General features: G+C 40.9%; 1 protein-coding gene across 1 annotated transcript; it reads left to right on the top strand.

Annotated features, from left to right (window-relative positions):
- The first annotated feature begins 25 nt into the window (after positions 1–25).
- Positions 26–15186, top strand: LOC310995758 (scaffold protein ILK). Its single transcript, XM_083984883.1, has 13 exons — positions 26–135; positions 1249–1495; positions 8770–8935; positions 9995–10090; positions 10203–10299; positions 10406–10489; positions 10604–10689; positions 10806–10915; positions 11155–11282; positions 11475–11596; positions 11747–11846; positions 12463–12593; positions 13627–15186. The coding sequence occupies exons 2-13, from the start codon at positions 1407–1409 to the stop codon at positions 13774–13776; spliced, it is 1359 nt and encodes a 452-aa protein (XP_083841009.1). The 5' UTR covers positions 26–135; positions 1249–1406; the 3' UTR covers positions 13777–15186.
- The last annotated feature ends 1437 nt before the right edge of the window (positions 15187–16623 follow it).

Genomic DNA, 16623 nt, shown 5'->3' with positions numbered 1-16623 from the left:
CGGCCCCTCAGCCCCCACTAGGTAGGAGGCGGTGAGGGTGTGGACAACCCTGCGCTCACTCACTGGAGACAACGCAACGCTGCTAATAACTGTTGCTCTCCCACCGCCTTACACCGGAACAGGCGAGCGTTTCTGGTAAGTTAATCGTTCATTTTTCACTTTGACTTGCCCAAACTACTAAATAATGTTTGTTTTTGTGTGTGTTTTATTCTCTATCATTCAACGTGAAATGAGTGAGCCAGTCCGTGGCGTCAGTTTTTAGGTGGTTAGCTTGTTAGCAGCAGCCTCCCTCCAGCTCCTTTAGTCAAACAGGAGATGCTGGTTTATAAATGGAAGTAAATGGAGTCGTTTCTATTTTATCCACTGTACTGAGAGCACACCGCGGTCCCGACCGGAGCCGAGGGGATAAGCAGCAAAACCCGAAACGAGCTTTATTATTCAGGAGTTAGCCGGATAGCAGAGCAGCTAGTCTACAGCTGCTGTGAACTGTTGGAGATAAACTAATGACTGTGAGTCTGGTGTCGTGTTTATGTCATACAATGAATGAAAAGTAAACCTATCTCTGTTATATGAACTGCGGATCATTCTTATGTTTAAATGGCCTGCAGCTGTCGTTTTAAACATCTGCCATAACCTTTTCTATTTGAGTTTGTTGCTTATTCGGATATGTTAAATCCCTTCCTTCATAGGTGTTGTAAGTTAAGTTCAAGCTATGTGAAATATGAAAGGTTCAAGTAAGACGTTCACATTTTCTCCTTCTTTCTTTGTTTATTAAAAGGAGATCAGATGAGGGATGCAAATAACTGTCTATAGCCTAAGTGGCATATTGCTGAGAAAGGTAGTAAACCCTCAGAGCTCAGAAGCTGGAACTAGTTAGTGTCTAGGCTATATGCTTGTTAAGTGACCCAAGTCATTTGCTATTACAGAAATAACCACCATATGTATTTTGTTCGATCAATTGAATTAGTTAAAATAAAAAGGAAGTCCAGAAATGAACATGAAGCATGGTGGTCAGGGAGCCAAGTGTTGTGAGTCACAATGCTGTAATCAGCATCCACCCAGAATTACTGAAGTGGATAAGATTACTCAACGCAAAGTGTCTTGGTTGCTTGGATTTCTTCTTTTTGTGTCTGTTAAACAAAAATGAACGTCGGGGTGACAAACCAATATCTTGCTGGAAAGGAAGTGGTTATAATAGAAAAGTGTTTCAACTGAGCAGTATCCCTGTTTGTGTTTCCCCTTTCCCAGGGTTGCTGGAGTGTTGCAGAGCATCTCTGGTTGTGTCCCTCAGTGTCCCAGATGAGGGACTGATGCGTACCAGGACTCTCCTGAACCCCTCGGGACGCCTCTTTCTACTGCTCCAGTTTAGTTCTACATCTGCATTTTAGGAGAACACTTCAGCCAAAATGGATGACATCTTTACGCAGTGCCGAGAAGGCAATGCAGTAGCGGTTCGCTTATGGTTGGACAATACAGAGAATGACCTCAACCAAGGGTGAGCTAAGGTTTCTATATGCATATATCTTCTTTTATGGCAGGGGTCGACAATATAAATGGCCCGGTGGCCCGGACGTACTTTTCAAACCGTCAGGGCCACCAGAATGCTCCAAACACTGGCCCGGTGGGGCCAGTGAAAATAATGCCTTGAAAAAAATATAACAAGTAAATAAATAGATCTAATTTCACATTAAATCCCTGTGGTTTGAAATGATAACTAACTGTCAAATCGTCTCGGTAATTAGTGCTAAGAGATCCCGACCCGATCAACGACAGAGACATCTACTTTCTGTGCGCAGCCAGCGCTGTGCCCTGGCACGTCAGCACCACCTGCAAGCAGCTGCAGTTGCAGCTCCAGCTCACTCACTGCTGCTGATAGAAGGTCGTCACAAGAACCGATAAAAACCTTTTTCTTAACCATGAAACTTCCCTCCTCCTCAGCGCGTCGGGTCGAGTCCTGTCGGGACCGACGCGAACGTTACACACGGGCCAGAGCTCGCGCTGGGGCGCCAGCTGTTCGGTGTGCGCCACAGCGGTGGCACGTCACGTGACATTTAGACCATAATAACAACAACAAAAAAACGTGTGTAAACGCAAAACTGAGCTGAAAATGAAACAATGAGTCAGTTTTGCACCAATCTGTGGAAACAGCCTAAACGTGAATGAATGAGAACAACAGTTATATCACTGAACTACTTGGAGGATAAAAGTAATGACTACATAACTTCATGTTTGTGTTGAGGCATATTTACCATTTTAACTCTGTTTTTACTTCATTGTTAAACCACAGTGGAGGCTAAATATGTGAAACAGTTATTTATTTATTAAATAAAGTAGCCTGATGAATTTAAAAGCACTTTTTTGACCTTCTTTAATGAAATTGAATGAAAAATATCTGATACAGGATATAAATCCTTTACATCAGACTCAAATAAATAACAACATACAAAAATTAAACACAAATATACCAACTCATACATAATCACTAAAATACATATAACAAAATAATCCCCCAAAATCTCAAGAAACTACAAGATCGTGGTATTGAATAAGTATCAAGAATGTTGGAAATTGACTAGTAATGGTATCAGAAAGTTCCAGCCTCGATGGCGAGACCGCAGGAATTGGCTGGGATATGTTGTTTTTCGTTAATATGGGGATCGATACCTATTGTCCTGGGCCAGTGGTTAGAATGGTGGGGCCAGTGATCTTCAAAAGCCCGGAGGGCCAGTGGCAAATTTCCCTTATTGTCTACCCCTGTATGGGTTAATTGTTCAGTCCAATGGGATAAGAGGTTACTGTGTCAAAACTGAGATTAGCTCATACTTTCTCTAAAAGTGAAGTCAGCAGCAGGCTCCTGCTGTCACAAAGGATGAGCTGAAAATGCGGCTTATGGTTTAATGCGCTCGGTGTCCTCTTAAAGAAGAACTACCTGTTACTTTTTTTTGTGATGCTGGAATCAGTGGATCAAAATCTCAAGGCAACATCAGTTACACTACAGTATCATTGCTTACTTAAAGCATTGCATCGTGCAGACCGAGAGCCCGCCTTTTCAGTCCCAAGTGAGATTGTGGCCTGAGATTGAACCCATTTCCTTTTGGGCACATGTTTATTCCCCAAATGCCAGTGGAATAATTCAAAAGCGTGATGTTGGACAGGAAACACGCAGTGATGGTAGAGTTAGTTACGCTTTCGGTTCTTGCTACAAAAAAAAAAACGATGGACCTTTGTAGGGGGGCATTTATTCAGTGTTTAGGTGCAGAGAGGACTGAAGGGTTCTGTAAGATGTTCAGCAGCACATGAAACATCTGTCTAATAGTTGTAATCAGTCAGTCTTGGGCTTCTCTTGTATCCTCAGCTGACTCAGTAAAGACAAACTTGGCAGAGCTCCTCAGTCCAATTCTGATGGGGCCACCCAGGAAGATTGTCTTCTGGACTTTTTACACCAGCATTTGTTTTCAAAGCAAACAAGAACAGAATGAATTGATTCATGTAATTATTGTAACTCTGTTATTACAACCAAGGAACTGCTCTCTTTTTTGGGGCTTTTTTCCCTCCTTCGCTTTGGTACATGTATAGTAAGAATGAAGGCAGAGCATGTTAACTGGTTGAGTTGTCTTTTTTACCGCCCCTAATTTCACATGTAGTAATCAGGAGAAATAAATCGTGATTTTGTTTAAAGAAAAGTAGCTCTGATAACATCAACAAACAGACTAATTAGCTAAATCTATTCATGTTCAAGTTTAATTTAGTTTATTTGTTTCATTCATTGGGGGAAAAAAAACTAAAATAATGCAACTCCTGAATGAAAGGGGGCAGAAAGAAGCAAACTTATGTGATAACATCAACAAACAAACTAATGAGCCAAATCTATTCATGTAAGGCGCTGTATGAAAACAGAACATTGTTTTGATTGTTTTGTTCTGAAGCTGAGATGTCTTTAGGAGCATTACAACGACTAATTGTTTTCATCAAGTCAGAGTTATGCTTTTTTTTTTTTTTGAGGTTTTAAATCCCATGTTTATTGGAAAGCTTCTTATTTTCAAAAATAGTTGGAGTAATAGTATGCAGTATGCAAGTATCAGATGGGCGACATGCATTGTTTTAATTCTCTTATCTTTGTGAGACTGTATGATTGCATCAAGCCAATGTGGATACTACATGCATCTCCACGTGACTCGTCCATTAGCTGATTACATGTCAAGTTCCCTTTCGTGGTTGATGTATCACCCCCCAGTGGGTAAAATGCATTTATTTTTGCCTTTTCATTTCCCCTCCAGAACTTCCAGTTCTTCCCTTTCTCTATGTCAGTAAACCTGCTACATCCCAGCCTATCAGATCCTCACTGTTTTATCTTCTGTGCCGCTCATTGACGGTGTGTTTACACCGATGCAACTCCCACACGAAGAGTAGTAGTGGAATGCTGAATCTCCTTACAAGGAATAACACACGGGCCTTAAGGGAACCGTCTTACCACCTACCAAAACTGAGAGGGAGGAGGAGGAGATTATTGTAGTGGGCAGGACTGGAAGAGTTATGTGTGACAAGACAGAGAATCTGTGTGTGTGTGTGAGACTAAATGGTATTTTTTTTCTAGAGGAATGCACAGTAAGCCATAGCAGAGCACTTCACCTTCCCCTCCTCCACTGATGTTTCTGGTATTTTGTCTCCCAGCGGTATTAGATAGCTCCAGTCATTTCCCCTCAACATTTCCTCAAAGTTTAGAAGAGTTAATTGCAAAGTTTAAATTCTCCCTAATGTTTACAATATTGTCATCATCTCTGTCTCTGAATCTTGTTTTACATTACTACTTTAGTAGAGAGCTATATTTCAGTGTCAAAAACCAGCATGAGGGTCAGGATGTGGTTTTTAACCAGCATTTAAATTTAGCTTAGTTTATTTATTTGTGTGTGTGTGTGTTTGTGATAAACAACAGTTTCAAAAGAAGAAAGATGCACAGGTGGGAAGAAAAAACCTGCAAGTTATATTTAGAGTTGATTAATTGATACTGACAAGTACTTCTCTAGATCCATAGGTGACGTTTCAGATTACTCGTTTTGTCTGAACATCAAGCGACAACCTAAAGATATTTAGTTAAGTATCGTATATCACAAGAGAAGCAGGAAATCACCACTTTTGAGAAGTTCAAATTTAGAGAATATTTGGTGTTTTGATTTTAAATGGGTCTTAAAACGCTCTTGTGTTTTCTTTGGCCTATGAGTATGTGATTGTGGCTTTGATGGTCGTCTGTGTTTAGCCTCCTCATCATTTATGTCCAAAAGAAGCTCTGCACATGTGAGGATTATAATTCAAGCAGAACACTTTACCATTCACACATGATTATTACTAACAGCAGGACAGCACTCATTATAGTTGTTAGAGGTTAAGAAGCGGTGTTAGCAGTTTATGTTAAAGAGTCCACACAATAATTAGCTTTAACATGACTGCTGGGTTATTAATACACACACACCAATATAGAAATCCACTTTTCATGTTTATTGAGAAAAAAGTGGAAAAGGCTTTAATAATGTCCCTTTTAACAAAGTTAGAACCAGCGGTGGAGCTGCAACAATTGATAGATTAATTTATAATTGAAGTTAGTTTTCAGGCACAACTGCCAAACATTTGTCATATTATAAAACTGAATATTAGGGCACAGTGTTGTATAGCTTTTGTCTACAGTATATAAGCTAGCTGTCATGGCAGGTTATACAGAAGCAGAGATAACTAGTATTAATACTTTTTTGTTGTTGTTGTTCATGTGAGGATAATATACACAGCTACAGTATGTGACACCACCTTCTGAGCCTCAGTAGCTGAAGATAAGGTGATTTCTAGTCTGCTGTTTCTTTAATTTTGGTCTTCTTTTTTGTAGAGCAGTTCTACTTGACACACACTCTAATGACAGCAGTGACTGTACTGTCACTGTACTGTACTGTACTCCTTCTCACATACAAAGTCTTGGAGAACTGGTTTATTTTACCTTTCTACTAAGATGATTTGTTGTCCCCCAGCTCAGGCTTGTTATCCTGGCTGGGATGTCGAGCCAGAGACATACAGGGTGCAGACAGGGGCGCTTCCTTGGGCTTTTCCGTCTGCTAAACTGAGCTGTGTTGGCAGGTGGAAGTGCCTGAAATAAATTACCGCAGCCAAAGTGGAGGGGGCGAGCTGAAGAAAACCCTGCCACTCATCTGCCTTTGGGTTGTGTGAATGAAGCTAGCTGAAAGGGAAAGCTCGCATTAAAAACAAGTGAACAGAAAATACACAAAAAGCCAGTTTTAGCCAGTGTTAGCCAGGTGGAGTTGGGGCTCTTTTAGTTAAATTAATAGTAAAATTCATAGTAAAATGGATGGTATATTGTGTGATTTGATTGTTTTACTGCATCCCTTAAAACTGGGCTGTTACACATGAGCACACAAGTTTGCTGAAACAATTTGTTTTATATCCCCATTATAAATTTACTGGTGTTGGAGAGAAACATGTCATTACAGTGTCCGAGGTGTTGACTTCACATGTCTGATTTTGTCCAACTCGATCTCCAGCACTCAAAGATAAATCAGTTGGCAGAGAAACCAGAGAAAACTGGAGCTTTTTATTGATAAGTGGTAAATGATTGATCTATACAAATAGCTGAGCTCCAGTTATTTGTAATCTATAAATTGAAGATGATACAGAAAAACAGGGTGATATTTTTCTATTATTGCGCACATACCTGTTTCTAAGTAATGAGCCATTAAGTTTGTCACAAATCCACCTCCTCCCCTAAACAGACTGAAGCTTAACACAGAAAACTCATAAAATCATAGACGTGGGCCTGTGGGGAGTTTTTCTCTCATAAGCGTAGGCTAATTAGTTTTTAGGATTTGGCCTTTTGGGCTGAGAGGAAATTACACAGGGAGCAGATCTGGTGTGACTGCAGCCGGTCACCCAGATGCACAGATGTGTGTGTGTGTGTGTTGTGGGACTGAGGGTCTCTGTGAAGCTCTCGATGCTGCTTTTGAGTGGAGCGCTGCAGGATGTGTGAATACAAGCCAGTGAATTGATGGCGGGTGGTGGTGGGGGGCAGGACGGTTCAAATTCCTGCAGATTCATAATACTCCCTCAGTTCTCAGATTGCATTATTATGGCATCTCCCTCCCTACTCATAATTTTAGAATAAGGGCATAACATTGGTGACAGATGGATTGTGCAGTGTCTTTGCACAGTGAAGCACACAGATAATAGAAAATTACCAGCATAGTCCAGCAGTTTTAATTTAACTAAGGGAGAAGATAGAGTTAAAAGACAATGGTGTCAGACAACTGCACAGCTGCTGTAGTGCAGTGCTGCGAGAGGAAGTCTCACAGGCCCTTAAAAGAACAGTAGCAAACACTCAACCAAGTGTTTCTTTTTTCTTTCTGCCTTTTTCTGATTGACACTCTTTCACTCGGCTCAGGCTGCTGTGTCTTAATCTCTCAGTCTTTATCTCTGATTCTCTGAGGTGGTACACCATTAGTCACTCTGTCATGTAATCGAGGCCACCGTCCTACATGTGTCGTTGCCAGAGTCACTGAGACAAAGAGGAATGATGGGTGCCAGGGGCCTTTAAGCTCTGGTCTCAGTCTGAGTTGCATCAACTTCCTTTTTCACAGGGAGAAAATGACACAAAATCACTATGAATACAAATGAAATTCCTCATTATGTGCAGCAGTGTTACATAGCCTAAAACAATGTAATGCTGTAGTGCTGTTGAATTGTAACATTTTGTACAAAGAGGTCTTTCTAATATTCATTGTATATTTCAGTTGGAACGGGCAAAATATCATTGAAGCGCGGTATAATCCAACGGCTCTAAAACTATAACAGCAAAATTACCATATAATGGCACTGGAGTGTTTTATATAGGTTGATTTAATATACTGGGAGCTGCATGTATTTCGAAGTGTTAAGAACCATCTCCTGGGCAGAAACATGTGTATGCTTTATAATGACCATCTAGTTTTTCTGAGAAATGCACACTTGTTTCTTCTTTTGTGAAAAGTGATATTTTTATTGTCACAGCACAAACACATGCCTTCCAAAAATCCCTCCTTGTCTGTACCCCTTGGCGCTGTGCCCGTTTTACCACAGAGCTGGGAAAAACCTAATGTAGATATGTTAAGAGCTGAGGTTTCTGCATACTTTTCTGTCCCTCGGGTCTTTGTAACGTTTCCTGCCTGTCCTGCAGTTATTCCAAGTCCTCGTTACGTTAAAGTGGAGTTCCACAAGGATCAGTTCTTGGACCCATTTTATTCACTCTTTTACGTGCTCCCCCTCGGCAAAGTCATCAGTCGCTTTGGAATCTCTTTTATTGTTATGCTGATAACACACAACTATATGGAGACAGATACATGATCACTACCTGTCTGGAGGAGATAAGGGTGTGGATGAAGCACAACTTTCTTCAGCTTAACAGTTCAAAAACCAAAGCCATCTTCATTGGTTTCCCTCACCAGACCAGAACATCCACCATAACCTGCATCACCTTCTCTGGGCAGGACATTTCTCTGTCATCATTAGTCATCAATCTCAGCATCAGGTTTGAGGCCCACATCAAACATCTTTTCAAAATACAGTTTTACCACCTCAGGAATACAGCCAGACTCTGTCCCACACTCACCCTACGTGATGCTGAGAAACTCATCCACACCTTTATCTTCTCTTTTGCTTTATAAATAAAATGCAATATTATTATGATTATTAAAGGTTTTTGTGTAGCCTGTGCTGAATGTGAATACTTCTGTCTCACTGTAGAGATGACCACGGCTTCAGCCCTCTCCACTGGGCATGCAGGGAAGGCCGCTCCAACGTGGTGGACATGCTTATCATGAGAGGAGCTCGCATCAACGTCATGAACCGTGGAGACGACACGCCCCTTCACCTGGCCTCCAGCCATGGACATCGAGAGATTGTGGGAAAGGTGAGGTTCATCTAAATGCTGGGGTATCCACTCCATGGTACCACATAGTAAAACATTTTAGATGATTGTCATTGAATGAATAACCTCCATGTCATTACAACTTATAATATATGTTTGATATATGTTTGAATAGATCCTATATGGTGTGACCAAAATATTGATATATCTCTTTAAGTTGACTCGTAAAAACAGGATGTTATGAAACCCAAAGTGTTGTAATCTGAGCAGCAATTAGAAAAACGAAGGTCTTGTCTGTTCTTGCAGCCCTACAATCAGCAAAGAGAGGACTCATCAGATTTGTCAGTGTCAAGGGAAAATATACTGTTATAATGTGTGCAGCTTTGATTGTAAAACCTTTGTGAACTACAGCGCTAATTACATTCACTGCTAGCATTTTATAACATGAAAGAGGTAGTGATTTTCCACAAAATATATCCACCAATCAATTATTTTATTTATTCAGATTCAGTCACTTTACCCACATGCTAATTTCAATGCATCTGCTGGTGGTAGATAGTCTGTGTCAACACAAGCGCCCATGCAGTAGAAGAGACTCACCTGCAGCACAATTTTTTTTAAAGAGACAAGACTAGCCTATATATGCTAACATCCTATATCTAAGGCTTTACTCTTTGAGATGCAATATGCAGCTTGACATGTGAATGTGCATGTGGATGTAAATTTAATATATATGTAAAGCGCCTGTAGTTGGTAAAATGGAAAAACACAAAGTGACTGCTCTATAATTGTATTTGTTGAAAGGTATTAACATCAGGCCATGACAGACATGCAAAGTTAATCTGGAAGTCAGTGTTGTGCAGAGTCGTATTGCCATAATGTGAGGCAGGCTTCTGCTGCAGGGTGTCTGATTTAGAATAGCTGCCAGGCAGCTATTGAGTTTAATATTAGTCATGTCTCAATACCTCTGGTATGTGTCCACAGGCAAGACACACTCTCATGATTTTTCTTGGCAGCATCAACAGTCATCCCTGTATACAGCCCAAACAAGATCTGACCAGCTTTGTTTTGCTCATAATCCTTTGTTTCTCTTTCTTTTAGCTGATCCAGTGCAAAGCAGACACAAATGCTGCCAATGAGCACGGAAACACACCACTGCATTATGCCTGCTTCTGGGGCCAAGACCAAGTGACTGAGGTTAGTGCACCCCCTGCTGGTGAGAAGAAAGAAGAGGCTTATCTGTCAGTTCCCCTCAGGATAACCATTAGAAGATGTCGTTGAGAGACCACTCTGCTTTACTCTTTTCCAGGATCTTGTGACAAATGGAGCTCAAGTGAGCATCTGTAACAAATATGGGGAAACTCCTCTGGACAAAGCCAAACCTCACCTGCGTGAACTCCTCCGAGGTATCCCAGCTGCCCATTGCAGTTGTTATTGCACCCGTTTTAAATGTATCTCAGTAGCGATCAGTCATGCTTCTGTTGATGTTTTCCCTACTTCTTCATCACCCAGAAAAAGCTGAGAAACTGGGACAGAACTTGACTAAAATTCCCTTCAAGGACACGTTCTGGAAAGGCACCACCAGAACTCGACCCCGTGAGTCTCGCTGCTTTTCTCTTTGTGTTGTGCTTTGCTCATTTTCACATGAATAAAGGGGCTTTTGTCTGAGCTTCAAAGTGTCACTTAAGTTTGTCTTCATCTTGTTTTCAGGAAATGGCACATTGAACAAACACGCAGGCATTGACTACAAACAGCTTTCTCTCCTTGCTAGAATAAATGAGAATCAGTCAGGAGAGGTACTTTATATCTTTATTCTTCACTGTTTATTGTGCTGAACATTAATGCTGAACTGATCAGTGAAAGGAGCACGTCATTCACTACTCTTTTTTCTATATTTATTTCTTGTCTGTAGCTGTGGCAAGGGCGCTGGCAAGGAAATGAAATTGTTATTAAGGTGCTCAAGGTTCGGGACTGGACCACAAGGAAAAGTAGAGACTTCAATGAGGAGTATCCCAAACTCAGGTTATTATTGAATCCTGTCTTTATTACAACCTCTGTTCTGTTCTGTTGTCACTCACTTGTCTGTTTGCATTGTGCTGATCCAAACTTTATGTATTTTTTTGTGTTGTTATTTATACTTTTGGGGCGTGTTGCTTCATCCCACACGGTTTCGTCTGTTTACGTCAAATCCTCTGTGGTTTTGCCTGTTTCTGTCTGTCTGTCCTCTCTCCCGTGTCCCTCCCTCTTGGGCTCCATCCCAGGATATTTTCCCACCCGAATGTCCTACCCATGTTGGGAGCATGTCAGTCTCCTCCCGCCCCTCACCCCATCATCATCACACACTGGATGCCTTACGGCTCCCTCTACAACGTGCTGCATGAAGGCACCAGTGAGTACTTCTACTCGGGTCACAAACTCCATTCTTATCACCAGTTTTGGTGGTTTGCAGCGATTTGTGATTTATTGCACTTGGTCATTATGTTCCCATCACTTTCTGTACATCAGGAATGTGACTGTCAACCTGTTATGTGGTCAAAATGGCTGAAACCTAATTATTTTGTGTTCCTCATCCTCACGTCAGACTTTGTGGTTGATCAGACGCAAGCGGTGAAGTTTGCGCTGGACATTGCTTGTGGGATGGCTTTCTTACACACACTTGAACCCATGATCCCCCGCCACTATCTCAACAGCAAGAGTGTTATGGTAAGGAGATGTTGTGATTTTAGCACTGCTTTTTGTAATACAATTTACCCAACTGTTGTACTGAAATGACCTATTAAAAGAAACTGTGTTGCCCCAGAAAACTGGACAAGTAGAAAGTGACATCTCACTCGGTGTTCCTCGTTTCCACAGATAGATGAAGACATGACAGCCAGGATCAGCATGGCAGATGTCAAGTTTTCCTTCCAGTGTCCCGGCAGGATGTACTCTCCAGCATGGGTAGCCCCTGAGGGTAGGAATCACTCAAACAGCACCGATCCGAAGTGACAGCTGAAGCCACAGAAGCTTGAGCGTGAAAAATAGATGCTGGGAACCCGAGACGGTCTTCGAGCCAAATGTAATCTACAGCTGATTTCCCCTAGAGATACAGTGAAATCCAGGCAAGATGGAAACATAAACTGGTTATGGAGTCAGAAAATAACCAGTGAACTTTTTGCAGCACTGAGTGTATGGAGCTCAGGGAGCTGTGGCTGCATGGGATGCAGGAGAGATGTCGCCATCATTCACCATAGAAACAGCCTGCATAGAGTATAGTAGTGAGCCAGGAAAGTGAGAGCACAGGTAGCACTCCTGGTGATAAGGTACAAATGTACAGATTTGGCAAAGGTGGGGAATCTTCAGCAAGGTCTCTTTTTTACATTTACACCCTGTAAATAACAGATGGAAAGAGCAATGAGTACCTAACAATCTGAGTGAACAGTAGTTCAAGTGATATTAGTTAAATGTGTTCAAGCACACTTGTAAGGTGTTGTCTAAACCTTCAGCTGAGCTTGAATAGAAGGGATTTTTGCTGATGTATCTTGTTCATTTCAATGTGTGTTTCTGTTGTTGCTCTTTGCGGTACCTAGCCCTGCAGAAAAAGCCGGAGGATATCAACCGTCGGTCAGCCGACATGTGGAGCTTTGCCATCCTGCTGTGGGAGCTGGTGACCAGAGAGGTTCCCTATGCTGACCTATCGAACATGGAAATAGGGATGAAGGTCTGTAGAGCTGAAACGATTAATTGATTCAGGAATATTTGTTCTGAGATTTGACATCTAGGATTTTTTTCAGCAGTGGGGCCACGAACCACCCACCCAGCCCCCCATAGTGATAAGAAAATAAATCAAATAGAATAATTTGACGTGTATACATTAGGGGTGACCGGGAGTCAGCGATTTGTTGATACAATTCAAAGAAGTCTGATTCGACTTTCAATCTCGCCGTTGAATCATCGCAAAATATGATTATGATAAAAAGATTGTCCTATGTGTCTCTCCTCACTTCATGTGGTTTCCCTTCAATGGAGGGAAAATTTAATTCCGGCTAGAAGTTTTATTTACAAGATTAAACTGAGTGATGCGTTCTCTGTCTATTGATCGCACAGCACCTGCATACACACACTCACTACACGTAGAAAACAGCGCTGTCCATGGTGCTGTGACTATTGAACCGCCTTTACAAGCACTGATGCACATCCACACAACGATGGGACTTGCAGGTTTTCATTCCCCATACAAACTCATTAATTCACAGCACGAACTGATACACTCATCGTACACCGTCCCCAAAAGAGAGACAGTGATGCATGTCATGTACTTAAGCCTAATGAGTGGGATAAGGAAAAGGATGGATGGAGAACATCCTGTTATTGTTATCTTATGCCAATTGAGGATTAAATTTGTTTATGTGGATGTTTTAGTGCTTTTCTCTGGAGCGGAAAAAAACTCAAATTAGATCATAAATCAATGAGGGAAAAAACTACATAATTCAATGATTAGTCGAGGAAAAGCAAAATCAGACAAATCAGCTTTAACTATGAAATTCTTAGTCAGGGACACCCAACATGAAAGCACATAACAGCTATGCTCCAACTCATTAACAGCCTGTCACATCACTTGACAATGGAGCATGCCAAGAGTGACACTCCCTGCCCGGCCCATTGAAACAACCTATTATGTACCTGGATGCTATGACTAGATGTATATCGTGGAAACCCTGCAGTATGTAATCTCAGTATGTTTTGGCCTTCAGGTTGCCTTGGAGGGTTTGAGGCCCACTATCCCGCCCGGCATCTCTCCCCACATCTGCAAGCTCATGAAGATATGCATGAACGAAGACCCAGCTAAGAGGCCGAAGTTTGACATGATTGTGCCAATTCTGGAAAAAATGCAGGACAAGTGAAAAACCTCCTCTGCCCTCCCTGTACTGAACCGATAAATTACTGGACATCTTCCCCCAGATATCCCTCTGATATGGTGGTGTGGTGCTTACCAGTATTGCCTTAAACTCTTCACTCTACTGCTGCATTCGACGCCACTGTAGCTTCTGCTTCTGAGATGAATCCAGCAGCAGTCACTTCTTTTTATATTGTTTTTGTTTTCTTTTTCCAATGTGATACCATGTTTTTATCCATGTCATCGTCTTTGTCACTGATCTGCTTATTATACTGTCTACGCAGGAACTTAATATTGACTGTTCATCCTCTAAACTGTAATCATGTGGACAATCTTCTTTAAACGACTGAATAGCCAGTGGAGGTCAGCATGGCAGTCTGCAGCATTACTCCATGTGGATCTAAGGCCTTATTCTAATCTGGAGTTTTAAAAATCACCCTGTAAGGGAACTGCTCTGTTTGTAACAAAAGTAATACATATTAACCCAAAGCTTGTCTTGTGGGGAAAAGTTTATATTTGTTGTTGGCAACACAAACCGTACGTAACAGGGCAAGCATGACAAATGTCTGAAACTAAGCATTTAAAAATGAGATTAATGATGAGAGAATGAGTGAGTGGTGTCTGTGAGAGTGTGTGCAGTGTCAGGGCTGTGCCGTTCAGCTTGGCTGTGTAGAGATGTGTAGAGCTTGGCCTGTCTTGAGCAATGGTCCCTGACTGTCCTGTACAATTCTGGCCATACAATCCTCTGTTTTTGTTTCAGGGCAGCAAAAATGTTGGTGTTGATTATTGCAGTTGTTAATGAAAGATTTCTTTTAAGATGTATTAAAAGATGGCTTATTTTTCTCTTGTTAATTATAATAATGTAAGATAATTAGCTAGATTACTCAAACATACTGATGTAATCTAGTTCATTTTCAGTATTTTCTCATCAAATTTTAACCCTCAAAACAGTTGTATTATGATTTAAATTCTGCTTGCTGTACTATTGAACAAACAGTATAGTCACCCTCTGTTTCAAGTACCTTTTCAAAGTGTTTGTGCCTCACTCAAGTGTTATTGTCATTTTAAATACTTCTGGAATGAAAACTGCAACCCAGACTGTAATTAATTCATGGAAATGTTCAGTACACGTGTATTTTGTTGTTTACTTGTTAAGCATGGAAACTGCCTTTCCTCCCAATGTTATGGCTACATCAGAAGCTGCTGCCAACATAAGGTGACTGGGACATTAACATTTTGTTTTTATTATTTTGGGCCTCAATGTGAGTTCTGACTTTATATCAATCTTATGGGTTGTTTCTTCTTATCTGTATTGTTTCTGTGCCTCCACCAGCTTGCTTGTTTGTGCTGAATCACAGGTTGAAGCCAAAATCAAGAATGACTTATACAAATGTATGTATTTATATATAAGTATATTAAAAAGGAAAAATATGGGAAACTTGAACGTGTGGATTCATACTGGGAATCAAATATAATTGGGTAGCATGGGAAAAGCTGGACTTCTATGAGGTGTGAACATACTGTACACAGTCTATGGTGTGAAACAAGAAGATAAAAGAAGTATTAATCAAGCCAGTGAGTGGTATTTAATTACCATAGGCATTATATAAGACACAATAACACATGACTTTGAGTTGCACTTTTGACAGTGTGGAGATTTAATGTATTGATGTGTGTGTGGTGTGTTAGGGGTTAAGGTTAGACTCCTTGGGAGGATGGCATTTGCTTAGGGAAATTAGACTCTTTTCCAATGCTCCTCATCCAGGTCCTAAGTAAAACACTTTCACTCGATTTGCATTTCATTTTTTGTAAGTTTGATTTGCATTGATCTTATTTGCTTTAGGACCAGCACTTGTGGGAGCGTTTCTCCATGAATGAGTCTTTGCCTGTGTCACTCACATCTGCATGTTTGACTTTAATTTGCTCTCATGTTGCATGTTTGTTCATCAGCAAGCAAACACACTCATCTCAACATTCAAACATACTCATATGTAGAGTAGACAATTAAAGAGCATCTGACTGATCTGTGATGTTGCTTTCATACCCAACTGAGAGTGATTTCTAGCTGTCAGAATCGGCCCTGTTATGATGCTGTATTTGGGAAAAGCCAGATTAAATTAATTTCTCAAGGATTAATAGGACTATGAAGACAAGTTAAGATTCTTTCCATACTCAGCTCTGGGGAAACAATTCCTTATTCCAAATTCCCAGCTATTGGGATCCATTCACCCTTTCATTGATTCTGAATTTGGGGAAAACAGGTAAAAATTCACATTATTAAGGTCAGTGTTTACAGGCCAGGGTATTAATTTGACTGCTCTATGATTTCCCTTTCATATTCATGAAAATCTGACAGCCAAATTTCCAGCCATCAGAACCTGCCATCCCTGTTATGGTGTTGAATTCGGAAATAATGGGACGACATTCAAAGGGATTAGGCTACCTAAGTCTATCAGTTTTGACTCACTCATCTATGACTTTCATTTCATGTAAAATCTGACAGGTCGGTATAGGAATCCATTACCCCTTTGATATTTAAATATTTATATTTCTTTGAACATTTGTTTAAGAAATGTAGTAGTTTATCAAACAGTTTATACAGTCTATAAATTGAGACTAACCCCTGTCCTCCCTCCCAGCCATTGTAGATATGCTCACTGGCATATTAATTATATGGACTGTATTGATTGATTTTAATCCTGAGAAATTGACAGTGTGCAGCACCGGGTCGATATGTTCTAAAAACAGTATAAAAGATGCCTAAAAGTGGATTATATTTGATTAAGTTGGTCCACAGCTCTTCGCCGCCGCCGGAGGGGCAGCACTGGGCTCCGGCCGTGACGTTAATCCGTGA

Source organism: Trachurus trachurus, assembly GCF_905171665.1.
Source record: "Trachurus trachurus genome assembly, chromosome: 13".
Taxonomy (NCBI): Eukaryota; Metazoa; Chordata; class Actinopteri; order Carangiformes; family Carangidae; genus Trachurus; species Trachurus trachurus.
The sequence above is the reverse complement of the archived record's forward strand: the minus strand, read 5'-3'. Positions and strand labels throughout refer to the sequence as shown.